Source organism: Aquila chrysaetos, chromosome 5, assembly GCF_900496995.4.
Source record: "Aquila chrysaetos chrysaetos chromosome 5, bAquChr1.4, whole genome shotgun sequence".
In the NCBI taxonomy this organism is placed as follows: domain Eukaryota; kingdom Metazoa; phylum Chordata; class Aves; order Accipitriformes; family Accipitridae; genus Aquila; species Aquila chrysaetos.
Genome location: NC_044008.1, coordinates 53,228,689 through 53,251,733, shown reverse-complemented (window position 1 = coordinate 53,251,733; position 23,045 = coordinate 53,228,689). Strand labels below are relative to the sequence as shown.

Here is a 23,045-nt window from a genome sequence, read left to right as displayed (position 1 = left end):
TGTCCCCATTTCACAGATGGGGAAATTGAGTCACAAAGGTGGGACCTGACAGAGCTGAGACTGCAAACCTGTGCGCCTCTCCTCACCCACCTACATTTGATAAGCTGCTCTTCTGCCCTGACAGAAGGAAACATAAATAGGTCAGATAGCCAAACAGGGCATCATCCTTGAAGCCAGAATACAAATTTTCCATTCCCATCCATATCAGATCTTCAAGGCAGAGATTTGGGGTTACATTTACGATATTTGACCTGCGGGAAAACTCTGTGTGCATATATGGTGTGATATAAATAATAAATGAGAGTACTGTTGGTATTTTTCTATATTTAGTGAACGCCCTATTTTGCTGGATTTTCTTGGGCTGCAGGGGCCAATTTAGAGCTGCCACTTTCTCATGGCATCATTCCTGAAGGCAGCGGCATGCACAGATCTTAACTCCATGATGGCCAGCGTGGTGTTTCAATGCCAGAGAGCAGACCAAGACCCTCCACACTCCTATAGAGCAGACAGGTCACTGAAAAAGTCTCTACTGCACTCCCCAGAGCTGCATCTTCATGTCCTCAGATGTTTTTTTTTTTGGTTTTTTTTTTTTTGCAGTTAAGCCCTGAATCACTACGGAGTACAACAGGGAATTCCAAACAATCAGTTAAGAAGTCCCAACAAACTGATGCAAAGCGACTAATTGAGCCGTCGCATCTTTTGTAGACCTGCCATTCTGGAATTGCATGTTATATTCAGAAGGAAAACAATCCTGACACTGCTGCATCCAGCTTTAATCATTTTGCAAATGCATGCTAGAAGAAAAAGGGAAGAGCTGCATCACTTCAAAGGGCTTTCCATTCTTTAGCTTATAACTAGCAAACATATAGAAGAATACTTTCTCTCAAAAAAAAAAATCAGGCAACCTCTTTGGGGGACCCCAGAGGAGATCCAAAATAATTGACCAAAAACTTACATCCCATTCCCACTGAAATCCCTAAAGAAATACACTGCAATATGCTACACAAAAAAAAAAAAATATCTAAACCAGTTAGTGTGTCTCTCTGCATTAAAGAGTTGTTATGACACCAAAGCACACTTGAGTAGGAGAATGATACTGGTCAGAAGAGGCCTCTCCAGAGGTCACCTCTTCCAACCTGCTGCTCAGACAAAGGCCAGCTTGGGTTGCCAAGGCCTTGTCTAGGTGCAAGAATTACTGGTGGGACCATAGTAAGACCTTTGGATTGCAAGCAACCCAAGTGAGATAAACTGATATCCTACCTGGAAAGGGTTTTTCAAGGAAGTGTCCTTTGATGGTTTGGTTGGCTGAGCCCAGCTGGTTGGTGGCCACAATCGTGTAGTTGCCATTATTGTAGTGAGTGGGTTTGTTGAAGAGCAGGCAGCCCTCAGATACTTCCCCTTGTTGGTAAAACTCCATGTGGATGATCTCTGTCTCCCGGAGGACTTGGCCATTGTGCAGCCAGTGAAGGGTGGGAGCTGGGTTCCCGTGCACTGCAAATGCAATGCAGTGCTCCAGGTGTAGCACAGGCTCCTCCAGAGTTAGGATGCGAGGGGGATCTAGCAGAGAAAAACACGGCAGGCTCACAGCACACCTCCACCCACATCATGTCTCCGTGCACCATGGAAATTAAGATTATTGAAAACGCAACCTCCAAAATCCCTTGTTCCTTCTATTTTTCCCATGGGTTTCTGCAAATAAGCAGCGCTAAGTCACAAGAACCACTCCACACTCCCCAGAAGGAGGATCTGAACCACAGCCAGCTCTCTTCGGCTTCTCAACAGGGGTACAAATTACCAACAGGGATGGTCCTTTCACCAGCCCAGAAACAATTAAGCTTAGAGTTGCCCAGTCCACACACTAACTGCTGCTCTCCTTCCCTCAAGGGATCACGGGGAGGCTGCCCGTCCCCGTTAAGGAGGACACCGCGACGTAGCACTGTTACATTACATGTGCGCAAGGTGCCCGTGGGAGCTCTCCAGTCACACTGAGCAATTTTGGATTGCATAGCTGTGGAAGCAAACATCCCTCAGCGACTGCCTGTCCTTGGGGGTTTTGACTGCCTGAATATCCCAAAGGACTGCTCACCCGCCGAACACCCTCCAGGGGTGTTTTAATTAAGGGGAGTAGAGTGGGAGAGGGAAAAGAAAAGCAGAGACTCCACATGCAATTTATTGCATATGCATTGTCTTCCCGCTGGGACACCCCAAGAATTCAAATGTTGCTCTGCCATCGCTTCTGAAACCCCATTTACAACACCTACATGTAAGGTCCCAAACCCCAAGGCTGGCAAGGTCTGAACTAGAAGAATAGAGTTTTGTGCAAAGACAAAGGACACAAAAAGATGAAGGTCTTCCCTAGAACTCTCCTTTTTCTGGTACCATCCAACTGCAAAGACAATCCATGGGGCATCCACAAGGAACAAAAAAAAATCCACCAGCTTTGGCCCATCTTTTGGAAAAAAGACAGTGAATTTTTCAGGCAGTGAAGGTAGTAGAAGAGAAAAAGGTGCAGAGCTGGTTGGAGCTGAGCGACATTCTCCCGCCAGCACCAGTTACCCTGAACCACACAGCCGTGTCCCAGCCACCTCCTTTCACTTGCAAGCCTAGATCCGCATGTGGCTTGTTCACATCTTCCTGGCAAGGAGGATTCAAAACAGGCAGCCACCTACACACACAAACCCAGATCTTTTCAGCGTGCAATTACAGCCTGAGTGATGGGACTGGGCAATAAAAGCAGGGGTAGCAGAAACTGTCAGCAGCTTAGAGGATTTCATGGGTGAAAATAGGCATTGGCATGGTGCTGTTTAAGGTGTGGATGAAAAGATGCTAAAATGCAGTGCAAAAAACACCTGCCTGCTGACCAATCACCTCTGAGCTGATCTGAGCTTTGATTACCTCTATTCTTCAATCCATCAATAGTACTTACTGGGAAGAAGATGAAAGTAGTAAAGCATCTGCTCTTCTTTTTCCTATCCCTTGTGACTGCTTTGTCTACAGGACCCCAAGGGTTCTGCACTGCACTGGACATGCAATATGCATGAGTTCACCAAGACTAGCCAGAATCATGCATAGGTCTCTGCTCTACCTGGCAAGGTTGGGGGTGGGAGACAGATTTTCAAACTACAGAGTAAGGGCAAATATTACAGACACAGCAACATATAGTAAATCTCAGCTGCTTGAGAGCACAAAGCTGTGTAAACTTCCTCTTAAGGTCAGGTTTGTGTTAAGTTATATTAGAAAGCACAAAGAAAGTTTAGCTACTTGCAGCTAAAAGTGAACTGTTGAAATTTGACACGTGCATGTTTACATGGCATTTGCAGTTTAACTTTGTAGGAACAGATCTGGGAGGAAGCACTAGCATCCCTGATATCAGAGGCAAGATTTACACTGGCTTTAACAAGGGTGACATTTAACCTCTCACAAAGCATCAGGGCAAGCAACTCTGTGTTTGTAAACAGAGTTTTAGTGCCTTTACAGCTTTTCCTTACTCTGCTGGATCTTTGAAGAGATGGTTGGAGAGATGTCCACCACCAGTGTGGCACTGCTGCTCCTCCCCTACTCCAGTGCTCATTTCTACACTAATGGAAACATCAGGAAAGCAAAAATACTGATGCTTAAGAGAGAACTGTGCAAGGATGCACCTCCTCCTCCCTGTGCTCAGCTCCTAATCCTCATGCACAAAACCAGTATGTCACAGGTAGCAAGTGGTCATGCATTCAAATGGTTCCCAGGGCAGCCCTCCAGCCTCTATATTGTCAAGGTCTCTCCACTGCTACTTACAGTAGACAGTGAGCAGCACACTGGCATTGCTCATCCCCACCACGTTCTCGGCAATGCAGGTAAGCAGGAACCCGTTGTCCTCACTGGTGACATTCACCAAGGTCAAATTGATGGCATGAACATTGGTCCAGTTGAGGTTGGTCTAAAATCCCAGAGAGAAATACAGACAGAAATCAGTGTCTGGTGGCTCCTCTCCTCCCCGCTACTGTGGCCAGATGAGGATCACACTTTCCACATAAGATGTGAGAAGGTCCCTAAAATCCAAGGACAGCTAGGACCTGGGTGCAGGGAGGTGTTTCCTCACTTAATTGAGGAAACCACTTCTTGTAAGAGGAATTACTGGAAGGGGGAGACCCACAGCATTGTAGCACTCATAAACATGGCTTTCCTCTAAAAAAGCTTGTTTAGCTGCCTATTTCAGCTACAGTTATTGCAGACACCCCTGTAAACGGGTAGTTTCATCAGAGGAGACATGAGTTAATTCAATTAGGGAGCACTGAGATATGAAGCTATCTCATCTTCAGTTTCCAGCCATACAGAGGGAAGGGTTTGCTGCTTTCAGGTAGTTGCCAGGTTCTCATGTGGATAGGGTACGGCCTCAATTTTCCTTTGGATACAACCATTTCACATTTCTCATAGCAGTTTCCACCATCTACCTGACCCTCTGCCCTGCGTGCACAGACCTGGGGAACACACGGCAGCTGTCTTGCCCTTGCCACATCAGGTGCAGGCAGCACTGAGGTGCTGTGGCCCCTACCTGGTGTGTGTTGATGGAGTGGAGATCAGCCACCGTCCAGTCGACATCGGGCAGCGGCGAGCCTGAGCCATTGCAGGTGATGACGGCGTTCTCCCCTTCTCGCACCGTCAGGTTCACATGGCTCACACTGATCTCAGGGAGGTCTAGGAGAGCCATACACCAAAGCGCTCAGGTGTGGAGCAGCGTTTGCTACAGCCAGCCACAGGACACATGTGTGGACCCAGATCCCACCAAGCTGTTTCCCAAATCAGCCTCCAGCACCCTGGGATAAGTAGCAGGAGGCAACAGCATGGCCTCGCCTTACCAAGTGAAGGAGGGGTATTGGAGATAGGGGAAAATGTAGACACTGGAGATGTGCCAGCTGAACAGACCCTCCCATCACACTTAAATCCAAAAGCTGGTGTCCAGCTCTGGCTGTGCTTCCCTTCGCACAACCCCCAACCCCATCTCTTCTACTCCCACAGAAGCTGCTCTTGAGAGCCGTCACCTGGGATGGGAAAGCTGTGTGTGCTGGGAGAGGATCCAAAGTGTTTCCACCTCCAGGGAGAAGGCACAGAGCACCTAGCACTCCAGCTGAGGAAAATGTCCCTCTAATTTATAACAATCAAGAGAAGATGACCAAGGATGTGTCCTCATATTAACTGCAGCTCTCCTAATAAAAGGTGCCCTTGTTCTTCCTTGGTGGTGGCAGAGCGATTCACTGATTTATGGTGGCTCTGATTTACACCACTTCCTTACTTGCAGCCACAGGCGCCAAATATCCTTGCAACATAAAACAAAACAACGCTGGTTGCAAGAGGAAGGGCAAACAGCCTTCTTGCATAGGGGAGGCTTTCTGGGCTGTTCGTAGAGTCAAACGGGGTAGGCAGGGCAGGGGGGAACTGACCAGCGGTCCCCTGCCATCATAGGGCAGCAGCATCATCACGCCAACCCAGAGCCACGGATGGGGATACACCTCCTGTCATTGCCATCAAGGAATGACACCAAGAGGGAAGCAACATTGTACTGATTTGTGGGATGCCAGAAGAAAGGAGGCAGTGGTCAAGGCCTGGCAAAGCTGCATAGGTGGCAGGAATCAGTCGAGAGGGACATGGGAGGGACACATATGGTCTCTCCAGGTTGAGGTAGTATCAAGCATGGCCACACCAAGTCACGCCAGTCCTCAGCACCAGAGGACAAAGACAAATGGGGTGTTGTTACAACATCCCTTGAGTCATCTTAATGCTTGAACAGAAAGACTCTCCTCTGGAGGAAAGCAGATCAATGTGGCTCCCTGCCCTTCCAGGCCAGAGGAGGTGCTCACCCTGCACACCAGCACATTCGTGTTCCCAAATCAGTACCCTGCTGTCCCCTAGAGTCTAATACCACCATTGATGGGAGTCACCTCTGCTCCCTGTCCCTGATGCCTAAGGATTTCTTTTTTTTCCCCACTAATCCTTGCAGATTATTCTTCCCATGTGGGGAGGAAATTACAGCACTCTCTCAAATCTTTTTTGTTCATCCACGTGCAGGCACGCTTTGGCCAATTTCCAGAGCTTAATAAAGGGACATCGTGAACTTGGCGGGGGGGGAAGTCATGCAAATCCAAATGTGCATGCTGTTTGTCTACTACTGCTACAAGAAACAAACCTGAATTCCTAGAACAGAGGACAATCATCAGAAAAAGAAAACCTCTGGTTTTCCTCCTTTTTTAAGCCCATGAGTTTGACAGCTGCTTGCATATAGACAGTTTAATTGTTCTGCTGAGGGTACACCTCCTTCCCCTTACTCTGCAAGGGATGCTTGCCAGTAATGGCAACAGTAGAACAAAAACTGACACCGAACAGGCAGCTGATGTGTGAACAAGGTGAAGGAAAATGGGATAACTATTGAACATGCCTCATGTTGCTCCTGGGGCCACTGGACTCTTTTAAACATCAGCAGGAAGCAGAAAGAGATATAAAGTCACTCCTGCCTCTTCCCTACAGATATGGGCTTTCAATTGAAAAAATAAAACAAAAGAAAATGAATAGAGACATGTATTTCCTAAGAGTAATTACGAAAGATACAGTAGCAATGTCTTTTAACAATATGCTGTTTCTAGGATTTATTAGACAGAGGAAGAGCAACATGAAACATATCTCTTTTCAAGACATCACATAGACTCATCACAGACACTTTGTCAAGCAACAGCATGACAATCACCCAACAACAGCCCCAAATCACCCAATACCTTTACACATACAGAAACAGCAGCCCCACATTTACCCAGATACTCTATTTTTAATCCATAAACTACTCCGATCAGCTTCAATCATCTCATTCTTGACCACATGGTGGGATTCTGCTACACCAGGTTCCCCAAGCAAATGGTTGAACCAGATAGGACAGGACTCCCTCCCAGCACCCTCCTGGCCTCCCTCGTGCCCAGCCCCAGGAGTCCTTACCGCACTGGGTGATGTTCATCTCCTGCAAAGGGATGATGGCTGCGTCCATGTTCATGCAGTAGAGCTCCTGGTACTGCAGGTTCGCCTCGCCCTTCTCCTGCCAGAGCTGGATCCAGCGGATGTCGCAGCTGCAGTTAAAAAGGTTCCTCTCTAGTCTCCTACGGGCAGAGAGAGCATGAGAAAGGATGGTGGGGTGGGGAAGGAGGAGCAGGACCATCGCCTGGCTCCAGGCTCCCTGAGGAGGACAGCCACCGTGCAGATGCAAGGGGCCCTTCAGCGCTAAGAGAGAATCTCCTCTGTGTTATCTGCCTGGGATCTTCTGGCACTCGTTATTCATGTCTCTTCCGCCTCCAGAGAGCCAGAGGTTACACATCCACACATTCACACAGTCTCCTTCACACACACACACAAGGTTTTACATCTCCCAGGGCAGCACATGGATGCACGCAACAGCTTTCACCACAAGATCTGCACATCTGCAGCTCGGTCCCACAGTCATCCAGACACCCAAAATATTTATCCCTCAGCAAAGGAGCAGGCAGCTCCGCACTGCCCTAAAATATTGATTCACATCTTCAAAGCCCATTTCAGTGGGGGTCCAAGACCCTGCTGGGCAAAGCACACCACCAGCCCCCACAAGTGCCCAGTGAAGCTGGCAGCTCTTCTCACGAGTACCTTGTATGAACACAGCCTCCTGGTGACCCTGGACACAAGCTAATGTGCAGGGTATCATGCATTTTAATCAAATCAAACAGCACTGCACTGAGACCCTGCTGACCTGGCCAGGAGAAATGGAAAAAAGCACTGCCTTTAATGTACTTCATTTAAAACACACTTACACATAGTTTATATACCAGGAATGTTTATTATAATTGATTTTCCAACCTATTAACCATTTCATTTACATTTTTAAAGCCCTGTAGCTCTCTGTGGAGATGTGAGGAGCGCAGGTCCCAGCAGGGAGGAGAGCCCAGAGTGTTACCAACGTGGGTTGCAACAACAACTTTAGCAAAACAGCAGATACAGCCTGAACAAACAAAATATCTCCCCAGGTAACCGTGAAGCAGGAGAAAGTAGGGAGCAGAGGAGCCAGTACTGCAAAAGGTGACCTCAGCCACCCCAAAGCAGAAGGGCATCTCCAAAGGTCAAACCATTGCTTCACAGGTTACCTAGGTCACCCTGTCATACCAGAGAAACTGTTTTTCTGGTCTCTTCCATGTGTTACTGCAACATTCGTGCTTGCTTTTACAAAATTAATTCCACCAACCAACAGGATTTGGAAACAACCTTCCAAACATATGCAGGTGCTATTTTGTCAATACAGTACTGCAAAAGGAGGAGGAGGAGAAGGGATCTTCTGGTAGCACACAAGTGTGTTAAACCTGAACCCTAATGATGCCACTTTGAATCTTTTCATAGAACAAGATGCCATCTGACTTTCTTTCTTTTTAGAACAAACACCGGAGTTAAACTTCACTCTGTGGCTTTTCTTTAGTTCATTTCTTTCCCGTCAAAAGCACATAAACCTTTGCAACACAGGTACAAGGCTCAGACAAGCAACTCAAAGGCCAAAGCACTAAATTTAACAGACCAGCGCAGATTAGTGCAGTGACTTTGTGGGATTCGAGTTACAAGGCATTCCCTGCGTGCTATGATTGGTACTGCATGGAACACTTCAGCACAGCCACGTTCTCCTTGGGATTCTCCCAACGTCATGGTATGGCATGTGGGTAAGAGCCATGGACTTAGCTAACTTCAGATTGGGTAACCGGAGTTGTAACCTGGGACCCAGCAGGGAGCTGGGGGAGCTCAGAGGCAACAGGGGAGAAATTCTGCTCCGCTGCAAATACGCCCGCTGTCCTAGCACTTCGGGGCAGCTCTGTAAGTAATAGACAGCAGCCTTTCTAGCCCATTGCTAATTCATGAAGGGCCATGAATAATGCAGGAGCAGCGGGCTTCAGGGCAGAACTTGCTCATGACCTGCCCCAACATCAGTGATGTAACTTGCTCTAATCGAGACCCCCACAGGGCCTTTTGCACAAATTAACTCCCTTCACCAGCTGGATGTGCCGAGTGCCACCAGCACGTGGCATGGCACTACAGGTGAAAGGGACCCAGATGTGTACACCCATTTTCCCTAACGCGCGTTGCAAAAGCACTCTTGACCTGCGGGAGATGCCCTCCCTCCTTGCTTGGTGCCTGCCCTGCCAGCCAGCTCTCCAGAGACGTGCGTGGGGATTTCCATGCTCACGCTGTCCTGCACCTGCCCAAAAACCTGGACCTCCCTTTGTCTCCTCAGACCACATCCATTGCAGGGATCATTAGGAGCTGCAGCTCCTTCTAGCTCTTCTTCCCACAACTTCTGTAACACATCTCCACTACCTATGACCCTCTGCTTGCAGAGATAAATGCACCTTCCCTTCTCTGCAAGGAGGAGGAGCACCTCAGGGACCACAAGGTGCCCTTTGGCCAAAACCCACTGCCAGGCCAGAAGACATCACCATGTGCTGCAGACGTCTCCCATCACAGCGGGAAGAACAAAAACTGGTGCTGAAAGGCACAGCAGGACAGCCAAGAGGTCTTCATTGCTGCCACGTGCTTAATGGGTGCAGCAGCACCACAGTGAGAATTAAAGCCAGAGGCTCCTTCTCGTGCGACGAATCCAGCACAGCTTACTCCCGGAGAGGACAAGTAAACCCAAAGGGCATTTTTCGCACATAGCCTTAGCCTGGAAATGTTGCCAAAGTATCACTTGGTTACAGGCACTCAGGAGCCGTGCACACTCCCACACCTTCTGAAGGCCTCGTTAAAACTGAAAATGCCTGTGAGAAATAGCAAGTATCACAGCCACAAGTGAGCTGGGCTCTCTCTGCACAAGCAGAGCTGCTCCCTGCGTGGAGGAGTTGGCACAAAAAGGGACCAAACCTGCACACAAGCCAGAGCTCTCCACCAGCCCCAGGCAAAGCACAGGCTTGCAGCAGGGTGTGCTCTGGGCACAGCTCCTTCATGAAGCAGGCACACGGCAGGGCTTGTGTTTGGAACTGAGGAAAACTGGGACAATCAAGCCCTGCACTGTCATTCAAAGGGACAATGACAGAGTTGAAACCCTAGAGCAATGCAGGCACCAGGTCAACTCTTCAGAGACAGCGATGCTGAAAGTGCCTGGCTGAGCCCAGCTTTGCTCCCCACAGAAAGCTGTACCCACTGCCTCCCAAAACTGCCTGGACAACCTACACCAGGGTGGACCAGTGTGGGAGAGGGATGCCGTCAGCATCCCAGTATGTACTGGGACAGAGAGGACTTCACACGTAAACAGAACAGATTTTTTTTCAGGCTAGGCAGATAAATGAGACACACGCCCCATGCCTCCCCACAGCTAAAACAAAGCTGTCTGCTGCTAAAGCCTCTCAGAGGGCAGTGGAGATCCTTGCCATGCTTCTCCTGTCTGTTTTGATTCACATAAAACTGCTGCCAAGGTTTCATACCCTTGCAATTAAAACACTCTCCTACCTCGGGACTGTGACCGCTTCCCTAAGCTTGAGAACCAAAGAGCACCCAGCAGAGAGAGAACAAAATCTATTTTTCTTTTTCATTTCTATTTATTTCCCAGAACCAGGGCTTCTCTTGGCGGTCCAGCCAGAACTGTTATTTCCAAATCCCTGCCAGAAAGGGATGGAATAGAAAGGGAAGAACTCAGACAGGGAGCGACGCGTGGCGTCTGACAGCTGGATTAGCTAATGCAGAGAGCAGGCAAGTACCCACTGTCTAGCTACAACTCTATTAGTGTGACTGTTGGCGGCAATAAGTTTTTAAGCTAGAGGCACAGATGATGTTAAGTTGGACTCAACATTAACGGAGATGCTGCTGTGCCCCATCCCCACCAAAGCCTCTTGCTATAGCATTGCAGAAATCTACTGCAGGGCAAGCTGGCAGGGACTGCTGGTATTAGAAATGCTGATGGGCCGGGCAGAGCAGCAAGATGTTCAGGACTACAAGGTTTTATACAGCTAAAGATGTAATTGGATCCAGAGTCTTAGGTCTTTCCGGGAAGGAATTTCTTGAAATGTCAACCCTAAGCTCTCTGAGGACATGACAAAGGAAGCCAAGGACATGACAGAGGAAACCAGCTGTGACTTCTGGATAAGAAAGGCTCTAAGTCCAATGTTTATGAGCTGTTGCATGTGTCAGATGCTTCCCTGTGCACACTCAGCTTCAGACTTAGGAGAGCTGTGCACGCATTAGCTTGAGCCCCGCCAGTCAAGGTCAGCCTGTGCTGTGGGAATTAGGGCTGGAGTTACGGGAAGCCATTCCAAGCCTTTCTTCTGGCCAGGAAGAGAAAAAGATAATATTCTTTGGAAGTGTGCCTCATTTTTGCCATCCCTTCTTCAGTGAGTCAGCAGGGGAAAAGCTCAGCTCTGCCGAACAAGAAAAGAAACTCTGTTTTAAAGCAATACCATCTCCCAGAGCTTGAGATGCCTTGAATGCAGCCAGGCAGCTGTTTCAAGCCCCAAGTTCCCATCCACCTGCCTGGTCTCATAGCATGCCATGATCTTCACATTAGTCACCAGTTCTGTCATCCTCTGTGTTCACCGTGAGTGGCTTTGTCAGGTCTCATGTTCTCTGGCAATCTCCATGTCACATCAGTTGTAGCTTCTCTCCTCCCAACACTCTCCTGGAGACAATCCTCCCATCGCTTCCCTCCCCGCGTGCTCCACTGCTCCGAGCTGCCTTGTTGCAAGTCACGGTTTTGCCTTTGATGACTATCCTCCTTCTGGATCCATGATCACCCGGTAGCACTGGGGCACTGGTACGCAATAGGAGGTGCCTCTGGTGAACCACTGCAGACCTGCACCTGCTTGGCCTACCAGCCCTCCCTGTAGACCTAACCCTTTTGAGAAGAGCAGACTCTTGCCAGCATCTCTGTGTCCCTGGGGTCTTCTGGTCTCTCCACAGCCATGCACAAGTGCTGCTGCTCAGCCTGCCTTCCTCGGGCTTGCTGCCTCTGCATCAGTCTCTGCTGCTTACCGCTTTCTTCCTTTCCCAAGAGTTTTGGCTCAGCTTCAAGTCCTTGGCTGATGTCAGTCTGCAACTCCCTTTCTAGCTTTCATCAGTGCTTCACACTCACTTTATGTGGGCCATGTATTCTGTCTCCTTCCCAGATTCTGGAAGCGTTCTTGGAGCTCAGTGTGCCAAAAAACTGCCTTCTACTCACCCATCCTCTGCATTTCTAAAAAAATACAATATTTCCCACTTTCGTGCATCCATTACTAATTTCTCCCAATCTTGGGGATTTGCTTTTCCTCATCAACAGGTCCCATCCTTCTAGTACTCAGGACCATGACAACCTCACAGCAGATAACATACGTCTTTACCTTAATTCCCAACATCTTTACATGAATGATTATTCAGAGCCCATAGCTCAGGGTCCGCCTCCATGCTGTCTTCTCTCAAACAAATACGAAGTCCATCAGGACAGTTTCCTGGCCTCAGGGAGGACACTGCAGGCACATCCCCCTGCCCCATTAACACTGACGTCCCAGTGGGTGTCAGCTAAAACATCCCTCTCCCATCACGCTTTGGGGAACAGTATCGTCATGTTATTCTGGTACTGACTATCCTACCTGTGCTCACGTGGATGGAGGGTCTTTACTGAAAAGGAGCCCAGAGGGGAACATTTGTCAGGAAGCACCAGTGACAAAGCAATTCTTCGGAAAAAATAAACTTGACCAGCACCAGCCAACAGCAAGCCAGACCCTGCAGACCCACACATTTGTAGGTCTAAGTTGATCACAAGCTGGTGCCAGGGGGTCATTTGCCAAGACCCCTTTCACAGCATGATGGCAGGAGAGGTCCAGCTCAGGCTTCAGCCCCATGTGGTGCCAAGCCTCCCCACGAGACACTGTGGACACCGTGCATCACATCACTGCTGCTTTCCCACCCCATCACTTCTTCCTACCAACCAGCCCTGCGATCTCCCACATTTCTATCTGCATTACTTCCTTTATCAACTGGGGCTTGTTATCTCCAAGAAAACCACTCTAAGCACAGCCCCAACTGGAGCCAAGTAACTCAGCTCCTTCCTGTTTGCCAGGCTGCAGAGCTCTGGCCCTAAGTGACTCTGCTGACACCAGCCAAAGCCTCCCCAATCACACCAGCTTCCCTGTTAGGATCACCATAGCAGGACAACACGGATGTATTCTTCATCAGGTGGGGACAAGTACACTTTGCTGCCCAAACAGCAGCATCTCAATTCCCTTTGTGCTTGGTATTGGTCTTTTGAGCCTGACTTGGGCTGGCAGACCTGGGACAGGCCTGAAGAAACATAATATGACCAGGTGAAACAAAGCCACATAAAAACAAGCCCCGTTGGAAGTATTCCCATTAATCTGCAGGCTCGCCATTACCCCAGGCCCTGCCAGTGCCTCTAGCTCAGGACTGCAGCCCCGTTTGCTTCTCCACTCTTGGGTCTCTCTTGGGTAACAACCATCAATCTGAGTTCTGCCAGACAGTGCAATGACAATAAGTAAAGGTCTAAGAATACAAATGACTCATGCTATTAAACTTGAAACCTGAGCCAGGCTTGAAAAATATTTAGAGCTGTAATCAGCGAGGAGACAAATTCCAAATTCAGCATTTTAACTCCAGGACACTCTGCAAGCCAGATCCCCCATCAGAAGGGCGTTTCTCTATTTTCTAATATCACTATTAGTATTTTTCATTTAACAATTTGACAGAAATAAAATACACTGCAGTAACACCGGTGATAACACACTTACTCCCACTTGAAAGACTGTCTTTATTCTTTCATAAGTCACTTCTAGCTTACAGCTCTATTGATCATCAGTGAGGATGAATGGAGCTTCCCAGGATCCTCTGGGACAAATCCTACATATATATATTTTTTTATACCCACCAAACAACTATTTCTAAAATTCAACAAAACAGGTCATCAGGGCAATGCTCCATTGATTTCGTGTCCACTTATTCTTCAAGCACAGTGCTGAATGCTCTATCAATAATTCAGCAGGCTGAAGGCCACCAGTGCCCCAGGAGAGACACTATCTCATCCACATCGGAGCTGGGAGGTGCCTCGATTGCTAGAGAGCAAGGGAGTCATTCGCCTAAAAAGCAGGGGTGTCTTATAAAGCATGTCCATCAGCTAAAGAAAAACAGTTAGCCCTACCCTACAACAGATGAGGATCAAGTATTTGAGAAGATTCACTCAAAATCTGGCCTAGTAAGTGTTTCTAATGTGTTCCCAGAGTTAGTCAACCATTTACTACCCCAAGCATGACTTGTTCATCATCCTGACATTAATTAGCCAGCTGCTGCGAAGTTAAAAGAGAAGCAGTTCTGCTCTGGTGCTCCCATACTAGGGAAACCCTCCCAAGGATGGTGCTGCCCACTGGAGTTTCAGGTAATTATTCACAGGCTTCAAAATAGCTCTATTTGGAAATTGTTCCTCCTCTCAGCCTCCCCTCTTCTCCCAGGAGATACCTCCAGGGCGGGACTTACAGTTCAAAGAGTCGCAGGGTCTGGAAGAGTTGCCATGACAGAGTAGTGAGCCGGTTCCCAGAGAGGTCTCTGAAAATTAACAAGAAAAAAAAAGTAGTCACGGTAAGTAATTCCTCCTGTACGTGGCCCTACCGCCTCCACAGAGCTCATCATCCTCCTCAATGGGGAAGCTGTCAAGCAGTTTAGGACCCTAGTTTAGATTTTATAATGAGAGATTTTAATGAGGACGAACCCAAATGGAAGTTTCTCATTTTACCTTTTTTTTTTTTTTTCTCCAAAGGGGAAAATGGTTTATATCCTGCTGCAACATTGAGGAAAAAAGAAAAAAAAAAAAAAAAAAAACAAACAGAGCAAGATATGTTTGATTCTTGCCCATGAAACTGGAGCTCAACCAACCATAAGCAGAAAGAACAAGTCTAATTTCATAACTTGAACAGAAAATTAAGTACAAACTTCACGTTAAAAATAGTAACAGCCAGGTTCAAATGACAGCACAATGATTACCCAAGGTGTTACCATATGATCTGCAGTAGCTGTGCGCTTGAAGTGTCCTGGTATGGCTGTGTGTTGATAGCACCCAGAGGTACCACTGCTACAGCAGCCAACAGCTCCCCATCCCTCTCTCCATCTGCCCAAACTTGCAAAGAGATAAACCTCATCTACCTGGGAGAGCTTTGCAACCCAGCAGACATCACCTTTTCAGCTGAAAGCCAGAGAGGATGAAAGAGTGTAAAAGCAACCAAAGTAAAAACAAGAGGAAGAAATGCATTTGGGGCAGAGTGAGCAGAAAGAGAAAAGCCCCAAGTTTCTAAGGGCATGAGAAGATGGTAATAAAATGCTTTCTGTAGCAGGCAGCCTTGCTGGGGACGCCTGGCCAGCCTTAGAGCCACCAGCCAAGAAACCAGCCCGTGGGGTGAGCAGAGGGATGGGTGGTCACAAGCTCTGGCAGAAACCCAAATCCTCCCATATCGATGCTGGCCTCCAGAAAACACAGGAGGTGCTGTTTCGCATCCTTTGCTGAACGTGTCCAGGCGGGCTGTGAGCAGGCAGGGCAGCTCAGCACGAGGCTGCAGATGCCCTCCTGCCTCCGCCTTGCTCACTGGAAAGAGTGATGGAGTGCCAGAGGCATGAACCACCTGGAGGTTCATTAAACCCTCAGCTGGCCAGAGAGGAGGTATGGGACAAGGTGGCACAGAATTGACAGCAGTGAGCCCAGCTGTGCTGGGCTCAGCCTACAATCCTTGTTTGATTTGCAGAAACATGCTAAAACCAAGAGAGCAAATCCTGGAAGGGCTCCTGCCAGTGCAGGTCTGATGCATGAGGATTTGGGATGAGAGATTCATTTGTTGCCTTACACCAGGTTGCAGCAAGGGCAGACACGCATTGGACAAATGCAGAGAGGGCACAGCCCAGGGACCAACAAGGGAAAAACAACTCTGGTCCTGTCCCACCTGCTACCAAGCGATGCTGCAAAGCTCAAAACTCTGCAATTAGGAGTGGGGAAGCCGCTGCAGCTCACACAGCAAACCATCATCCCAAAGGCTCTCCACGAGCCTGGCAGAAAAATAAGCCCAAACACCATGATGGCACAGTGCTGCATCATTAAATTCTGGCTCTGCTTCACATCAGACTATCCCGCTGTGGAAACCATGGCAAACCACAGGTACCTCATTTCACATGACTAAGATCCCACCATTCCTACGGCTGTAGACAAACTGCTTCCAGCCTCCAATAAAGTTTAGAAAGGTGGCAAAAATAGCAGGTGAAGCTAAGCAGGAGGAAAAAGAAATATTGCAAAAATCCCTCTTTTATCCACCCCGGAGCACTGAGCACCTGGAAACTTTGCAAAGACAGATGAAAAGTAGGAGGGGAAGGAGAAGCTCGCTGCTACTGAAAAGCAAGACAGTAAACTCCCTCCCCCAAGCCAGGGAGAAGAAGGAAGCGTAAAGGGGGATGCATGAGAGACAGCAAGATGTGGGAGAGAGGCAGAGATGCAGAGGAGGGAGTGAATCTTGCTGGAATGTCCTTTCTCAAAGGTCATGTTTTGCTACATTAGGCAGAAATGTCAGGAGAAAATTGGATTCTGAAAGAGAAGAGAAAAAACAACAGGCTTTCCACGCAAATAAGGGAATCAAAAATAGCATGATCGTGTTATTACAATTTAGGACACAGAGAGATGGAGAAAGGAAACATCCTCACTAATGCAAGGAGCTTTGCCAGGCAGATGTGCCCCGCTTCTCATCTCCTGCAGTCCCTGGAAACCAACGCCTACCACCTCCTCCCCTCAGACAACAAACCACAGCAAGTATTAGGCAAAGAGGAGATGGGTCTTCACTTGCACACATCTGGCAGGAGACTCAGCTCTCAAAGGGCAAAGCCAGTGTCCGAACCGACCTGACCATCAACTTCGGAAGGGCTGGTCGGGGGGAACACACACCAACAGCTCCGTTTCAAATCAGCCAGGACACACACACAGGGACAAACGTGTTTGTCGTTGGAAACAAGACACCTCAGTTTAAAATGTCAGAAAGGTCCTTGCAATGGACTCTTGCAAAGGTCCCTGATCTCAGCACAGAGACAGAAAGGGGCTGCACACATAAACACACATTAAAAATACACCATTTCAGTCACAAAAACTCCAAAAGTCAGGTTTGGGTTTCCACACGCAAAGGGTACATCTGCTGACTGCTGCTGCAAAAGATAGAGAGCTCCTACAGAGAAACCTCACTGCACAGCACTGATTTCTCCCCAGAATAGATCCATCCCGCCTGCCGGATGGGGCAGGTTTCCTGGGGAAGATAGCGTGTGATTGTGTAATTAGAGACAGTATCGCAGTACATGCACACAAAGAGATTAAATTACAGCTCCACAGGTGAAGCTCTGAGCTCCGGCGCTTTGTAACTCCTGTTTGGCACTCATGAGGTTCCCCCCGTGCTCAAACCTTGGCTGCATGCACTGAGTTTCCCAGTGTTATGTAGAGCATAAATGGGGAGGACAGGGGAAAATCAAGGCCCTCCCAGCCAGGACTAGACCTCTCCCACCTCCAGCTGCCCGTTCTGCCTTCCCGCTGCTGTTTCCAAGGCTGAAAGTTTGTTGTCATGTCCAAATTCCCATTGTTTGCAGTGACCAGAACCCCCATCCTCCTGTGCCTGTGGCTGGGCAGTGCCACGTCTCTCCTCCCCGATGGTTTGCTTTCCTCCCCAGCCGGCCACTTGTCCCCAGCAGGCTGAATCACACTACCCATTGCTCTCCAGCTACTCCCAAATACTTCTCAGCTATTCTCAGATATTTCCTTATCCACGCCCAAATTTCCTGTGATCTTCCTCATTTTTACATTGTCCCATCCTAACCCCAGTGTCACAAGAAGAGCGGCCGCTCCTTATCTCCTCTATCTTCTCCCAAACATCCTTTGCAAAACTTCTCCCCTTCAGCTGGATCAAGAGCCATTCTACCTATGTAAGGAGACGTCCCAGAGCAAAATCAAGTCTTCCAAGCAAAATCTGCCCTTTGACAAAGTTTCTTCCCCTCCACAAAAGGAGGGTGCGGGTGCTCTGTAACAGGAGCATCACCAGTATTTTCTAGCTTGAGCAAAACAGCCTGCTTCGCCCCCTCCCTTCCACCACCTCAAACATTTGAGCAGGTTTTTATTTGAAACTAGGAAGAAATAATCTAAAAAAATGAATTCAGCCAGGAGCAGACACCCAACAGAAAACTTCAGCCTGAGCAATTAGAATTTGGCAGAGTTATAGGAAAGTGGAAGCAATCCTGTACTGGAGCATGCCAGACAACCTTTATAACAGCCTATGCATCAGCTCCACCTGTAATAAAATACGGCACATCACACATCGAGGAAACACAGCAGGAGCGAAGCAAAACGCCTTCCCTGTGTATTTCTCAACAGTGAACAGGAGCCTGTCTCTCTCAGGACAGACCTGCCGTCCACACCTCTAGAACACACTGAGACTGCTTCTTTGCCATGGGACATTTTCTCCATCACTCACACAATGCTATTTTCCACAGAGACAGTCTTTAGAAACAGCTGCCAGGGTCCTTTTTGCCTCCAGAGCAGGTTTCAAAGGAGTTGGGTAGGGAGAAGGGGTTGGATGGATCTCACCTGGGCCAGGTCCGGGACAGCAGACACCCTACCCACTCGTGATTCAGACTCAACATCACTCCGCTCTCCAACTGCCACAGCAGTCATGCTCCTAAGCCTCCTGCTTTGCAGGTGGCTGGCTCATCCCACCGTATCATGCCATATCCCTACCAGCCTTCTCCACCAACAACCTCATGCACACCTCAAAGGCAGATGTTATCACTGAGTGACAGCAAAGTCCCAGTCCTTGCTCTCTCCAGCCATCTATCCTCCTCCTGTGTTTCAGGAGGGGACACGCAGTGTCCTGCACGCTCTCCCACCACTCCCACAGGCACTGTGGAGACCTTGCTGGGGACCGGCAGGGGAGGGGAGGTGAGCATTGCCATTTTGTCCCAGCACGAGTGACATATGGGGCCATGGAGGTACATCTGCTGAACAAGCTACTGTGTTTAAAAAGGGATGAGTGGGTGTGGGACAAAAAGAGGAGTCTGGATCCCTGTGGCCCAGAACAAGTGGACTTCAGTCCGAGAGGAGACGGCATGTTTTCTTTCCCCTCAGTTACCCAGCCGCCAAAAGTGTTTCCACTATGTCCTGGTAAGAAAAGCCATTTTTATTCAGCTAAATTAAGCCAGTTGCCTCGTTAATGACACCAACAAGCAGGAGCCCCTGTAATTAAACTGTAAGCTATATTATGCAGTTCAGCCCAACACAACGGCAGAAACGCTGCTGCTGAGGAGGGACCCTCTGCGCCTGTCCCTCCTCCACACATCTCCATCCTCCACTCGCCCTTGTTTCCTACCTGACACATTTACTTCTGCATGAGAGAAGTTTTTCACATGTCTTAATAACACAGTGCCACTCTGAAAATCCTGATCGGGAGTAACCGGGCAGAGCAGCTGGGGCTGAGGGAACACGAGCAACTGCCTGCCAGAAATAAGAGGCAAGATGCACATCCTCAGCTGTGGCCCCCAGCACTGGATATGCCTGTGGCACCGCGTGGGACTCCTTTGATATGCCCTGGGATCTGGGCACAACAGGTGCTTCCCATCATCTCACAGCTCACTGCACCCTTGGCCAGGTACTGGTGGCCACGGAAGAGGAAAATGTCAGCAGCCTTGCATGCTGCTGTAGGTGTAGGGGTAGCTCCATCCAGACTTCATTTCTGCAGCAAGTAAGCTGCTAAAGCTTTGGGTTTGAACCAGAGAAATGCTGGAAAGTCACTCTGGGGCTTGCTCGTCCCTGCCAGATAACTTCAGTGACCTCTAAAAGCAATGTTACACTCCCCACTGCCCGCCCTTCCCTCCCCTTCCCCCTCCCTCCTTTTCCTGTTTAGTAAGCAGCTTTGCTCATTAAGGGAAAAAATGTACTGTCCTCCCTTAATGAATGTGCTAAAATTACCCCAGAAAGTCCCAGAAGCTGTGGCAGTACAGGCCTCCCCACAAATCAGGCTCTGCAAATATTAGACTCAATTGAAATCTCCAATAGCTCAGCACAAAGCCCCAGCAGGACGCGCTTGAGATAGAGCCTGCAAAAGCACTGGGCGATGCCAAGCGCATGCAAGCCTCGCATGCCTGGAAAGCGGAGTTAGCAGAACAGGACACAGTGTTAAATTGGTCAGCTTGAGATTTCATAACTGCCAGCAGTTCTCCCATTTGTGCTCCCCGTCTGGGCTCAGCACCAGGACATGTATATTGGTGCTATGGAGGAGTAAGACAGCCGTGGTCTGGCATTACCTACGGTCCGGTTCTGCTCCTCAAGCAACCCCTTGGCAACACCCAGGTCTTTACTGACCCCAGACACAGCAGAATCAAAAAGCCTCCGTTATTCAACCTTCCTTTGTGAGTTTGGACAGTGTAGCTAACTCTCCTTTCTCGCCTCCATGGGTACTGTCCTATGCCTCGTAAGGCTTGTGTCATACTGCATGTCCCATAACGTTATCATCTCATTCCCCCCAAATTTTTTCTTGTTCTAGGGCTAGAGCCAGAATTTGCAATAATTTCCCAAACTCGAAGTATCCTGCATCAGAGGAGAGCAAGAGACCATCATGGGTGACACATAAGAATAGATCCTGCCACTCCATGTGCACACCCGCTAGCCCTGGAGGTACGATGGCAGAGGAGGAACCACCAACCCCTCTGTATTTCCCAGCTGCATGACCTTGATTTGTAAAATCCCAACTGTCACTGAACAGGGCTGAAGTAGGAGGAAGGGGCCGGTCTCCTGCATTGTTCTTTAAACAATAGCATTACAAAACAGAAGTTGCAGAGCAAGTGGGAAGGCGTAAGGCACCACGCCTCCATCACAGGGCTCCAACGGCCCGTGCCAGCGACACATCTGCCCCACGCCTCTCCTCCCACTGCCTTTGCCAATGCAGCAAGCCATCTCCTGCTGCTGCCTTCATCACAGCCCATCCCAAAATACTTTAAAGGCCATTTTAAAGGCCATCTCCAACCCCATGACGTTTCCACACCCTCCAAGTCATCTCTTCTGAGGCATCTCCCAGCTGCATGAAGCTTTTTTTGGAGACAAATCACCCCTCAGAGGTATTGTTGCTCACAGTTTTGGTTCAGCACACGGTACAGATGGAAAGTCATCAGCAGATGTGGGTAATATTGTCCCCTATGCTTCGAGGCAGATCAGATGTGGGGATCTGGCCCTCTGGACTACACTGGTCTCTCCCTTGCTGTGTGCAGTTTTCATTGCTCTTCTCCAAAGACATTTGGGCTCTCACAGGACTCGAGGAAAGGTTAAAAGCCGGGTCAGCCCTGCAGTTGCTTTCCCTTTGCCTGCGAGCTTCCCTGCAAGGCAGAGTCCAGCAGCATCCACAGAACATGCCAGTCTTCTGCTCAAGGAAAAGAAAAATCAACCTGCAATGGGCAAGAGCCCTTCCCCACGGCTGCCCTCCTGCAGCTGAGACATCCTCAGGGCTGCTCTGCTCCCACCCCATCTCTTCTCTCCCAAACTGTAGTAATTTTAGATCCATTAGGCCTGAAATATAACTGTATGCTGGGCTTTTCTCCTGCTTCGGCAGGCAGAAATAATACTGGAGATGCGTGCCTATTGAGAACAAGGGTTGCCAGCTGACAGCTCCAGTAAGGGGTTGGGTTTATCCTGCCTGTTTGCTTCAAATTGCATGTTTCTTTGAGCAAGGAACAGAGAACGACTGGGGAATGCCTCCTACTCACAGGTTTCCAGTGGACCTAGAGCAAACCCAATCGCTCTGTGCAAGAGAAGAGAGCTCTGTGCTGTGACAAGGCACAGCTCAAAAAGATGGCGTGGGAAGGAGAGCCATGCCCAAGGGGCATTTCCTAGCATCTCCAAGTAGGCAGTGACACCAGCCCCCAAACATGTGCCCTCTCAGGCTTCCACATGTTTCCCACCACCTCTCCCTTGAATATACTGAAGCAGCAAGGATAGGTGCTCAGGAGGTACCACCCCAGCTGGGACATCACCCCAAATGCACAGGCAGGCACTGGGAGAGCTGGACAAGGTCCACAAGAGCCTCAACTTCAACACATCGCGCACAGATACGCTGGGACAGGGTCTGGTCTTCCCACTCCCTCCTGAACTAGGACTGTGCTCTCAGCTGTTAGAGGGCTCTTACATCAAATTTATATTGAAAAAAAAAAAATCCCCACCTACTTGGATGCCCAGAAATCAATGAGCCCTGAATAATCTCAAACACTGCTCTTGCAGGGGGTTAGTAAAGAGAAAAGTAATAGCTGGGCCTGAGCCCCAGTTTGCCTGCCTCGGGGAGGGATGCCAGAGGCTGCGATGGGCTGGGACAGTACCAAGTGCTCTGCAGAGCTTATGAAGAAAGGAAGGGGTGCAAATATGAATATATATATATACACACATAAAGAGAGATATATCTCCTAGCAATAGCAAAACAACAGGGCATAAGGCAGGCTAAGCTCTCGGCAGACACTGCTAAATGGTTTCCAATTAATTAACTGATTACATGATAGAACAGAAGGGGATTCAAGTGAGTGCTGTTGACCTTTAAGAATAATTAATATCATCAGGATCGCAAAACTCATCCAAGAAAAATAATTAGGAAGATTCTAGTATTGCCTCCAAAGCCACATCGAAGAGGGAGAGGAAGGTTCTGGTTAATTCAGAGGCACAGTTCCCAAGTATTAGCTAGCAAACCCGTTTCTCCCTTACACTTGCTTCCCCCTGCAGAGCTCCCACACACACATGCTTCTTCCCTACCACAGTCAACCCTCCCTCTCCTCTCCAGATCTATTTTCCCCATCACCTCTTCTACACTTCAACCTTCTTTCCCAATGACTCCTTGCTCCAATCCTTTCTGCAACCCTCTCTCTCCAGACTGGTCCCTGTCCCTCCCACAGCCACATCCCATCCCCTTCTCATCCTTGACCAGCCCCAAGCTCCACTCTCTGCCTTTGTGCACCTCGGGAAGGAGCCCTGGTCCTTCCATATGACATGGATCCACTTCTTATCGCCAGTC

At 48.9% G+C, this 23,045-nt stretch overlaps 1 protein-coding gene across 3 annotated transcripts in view; it reads right to left on the bottom strand.

Annotated features, from left to right (window-relative positions):
• Positions 1-23,045, bottom strand: part of NTRK3 (neurotrophic receptor tyrosine kinase 3) — a 233,712-nt gene that overhangs the window by 163,638 nt on the left and 47,029 nt on the right. For all 3 annotated transcript variants that reach the window (XM_030014712.2, XM_030014713.1, XM_030014714.2), the window contains exons 4-8: positions 14,479-14,547; positions 6,964-7,121; positions 4,538-4,680; positions 3,781-3,922; positions 1,261-1,557 (exon numbers count right to left, since the gene is read on the bottom strand). In XM_030014712.2, the coding sequence (XP_029870572.1) occupies positions 1,261-1,557; positions 3,781-3,922; positions 4,538-4,680; positions 6,964-7,121; positions 14,479-14,547 (809 nt within the window). The remainder of the gene's footprint in view (positions 1-1,260; positions 1,558-3,780; positions 3,923-4,537; positions 4,681-6,963; positions 7,122-14,478; positions 14,548-23,045) is intronic.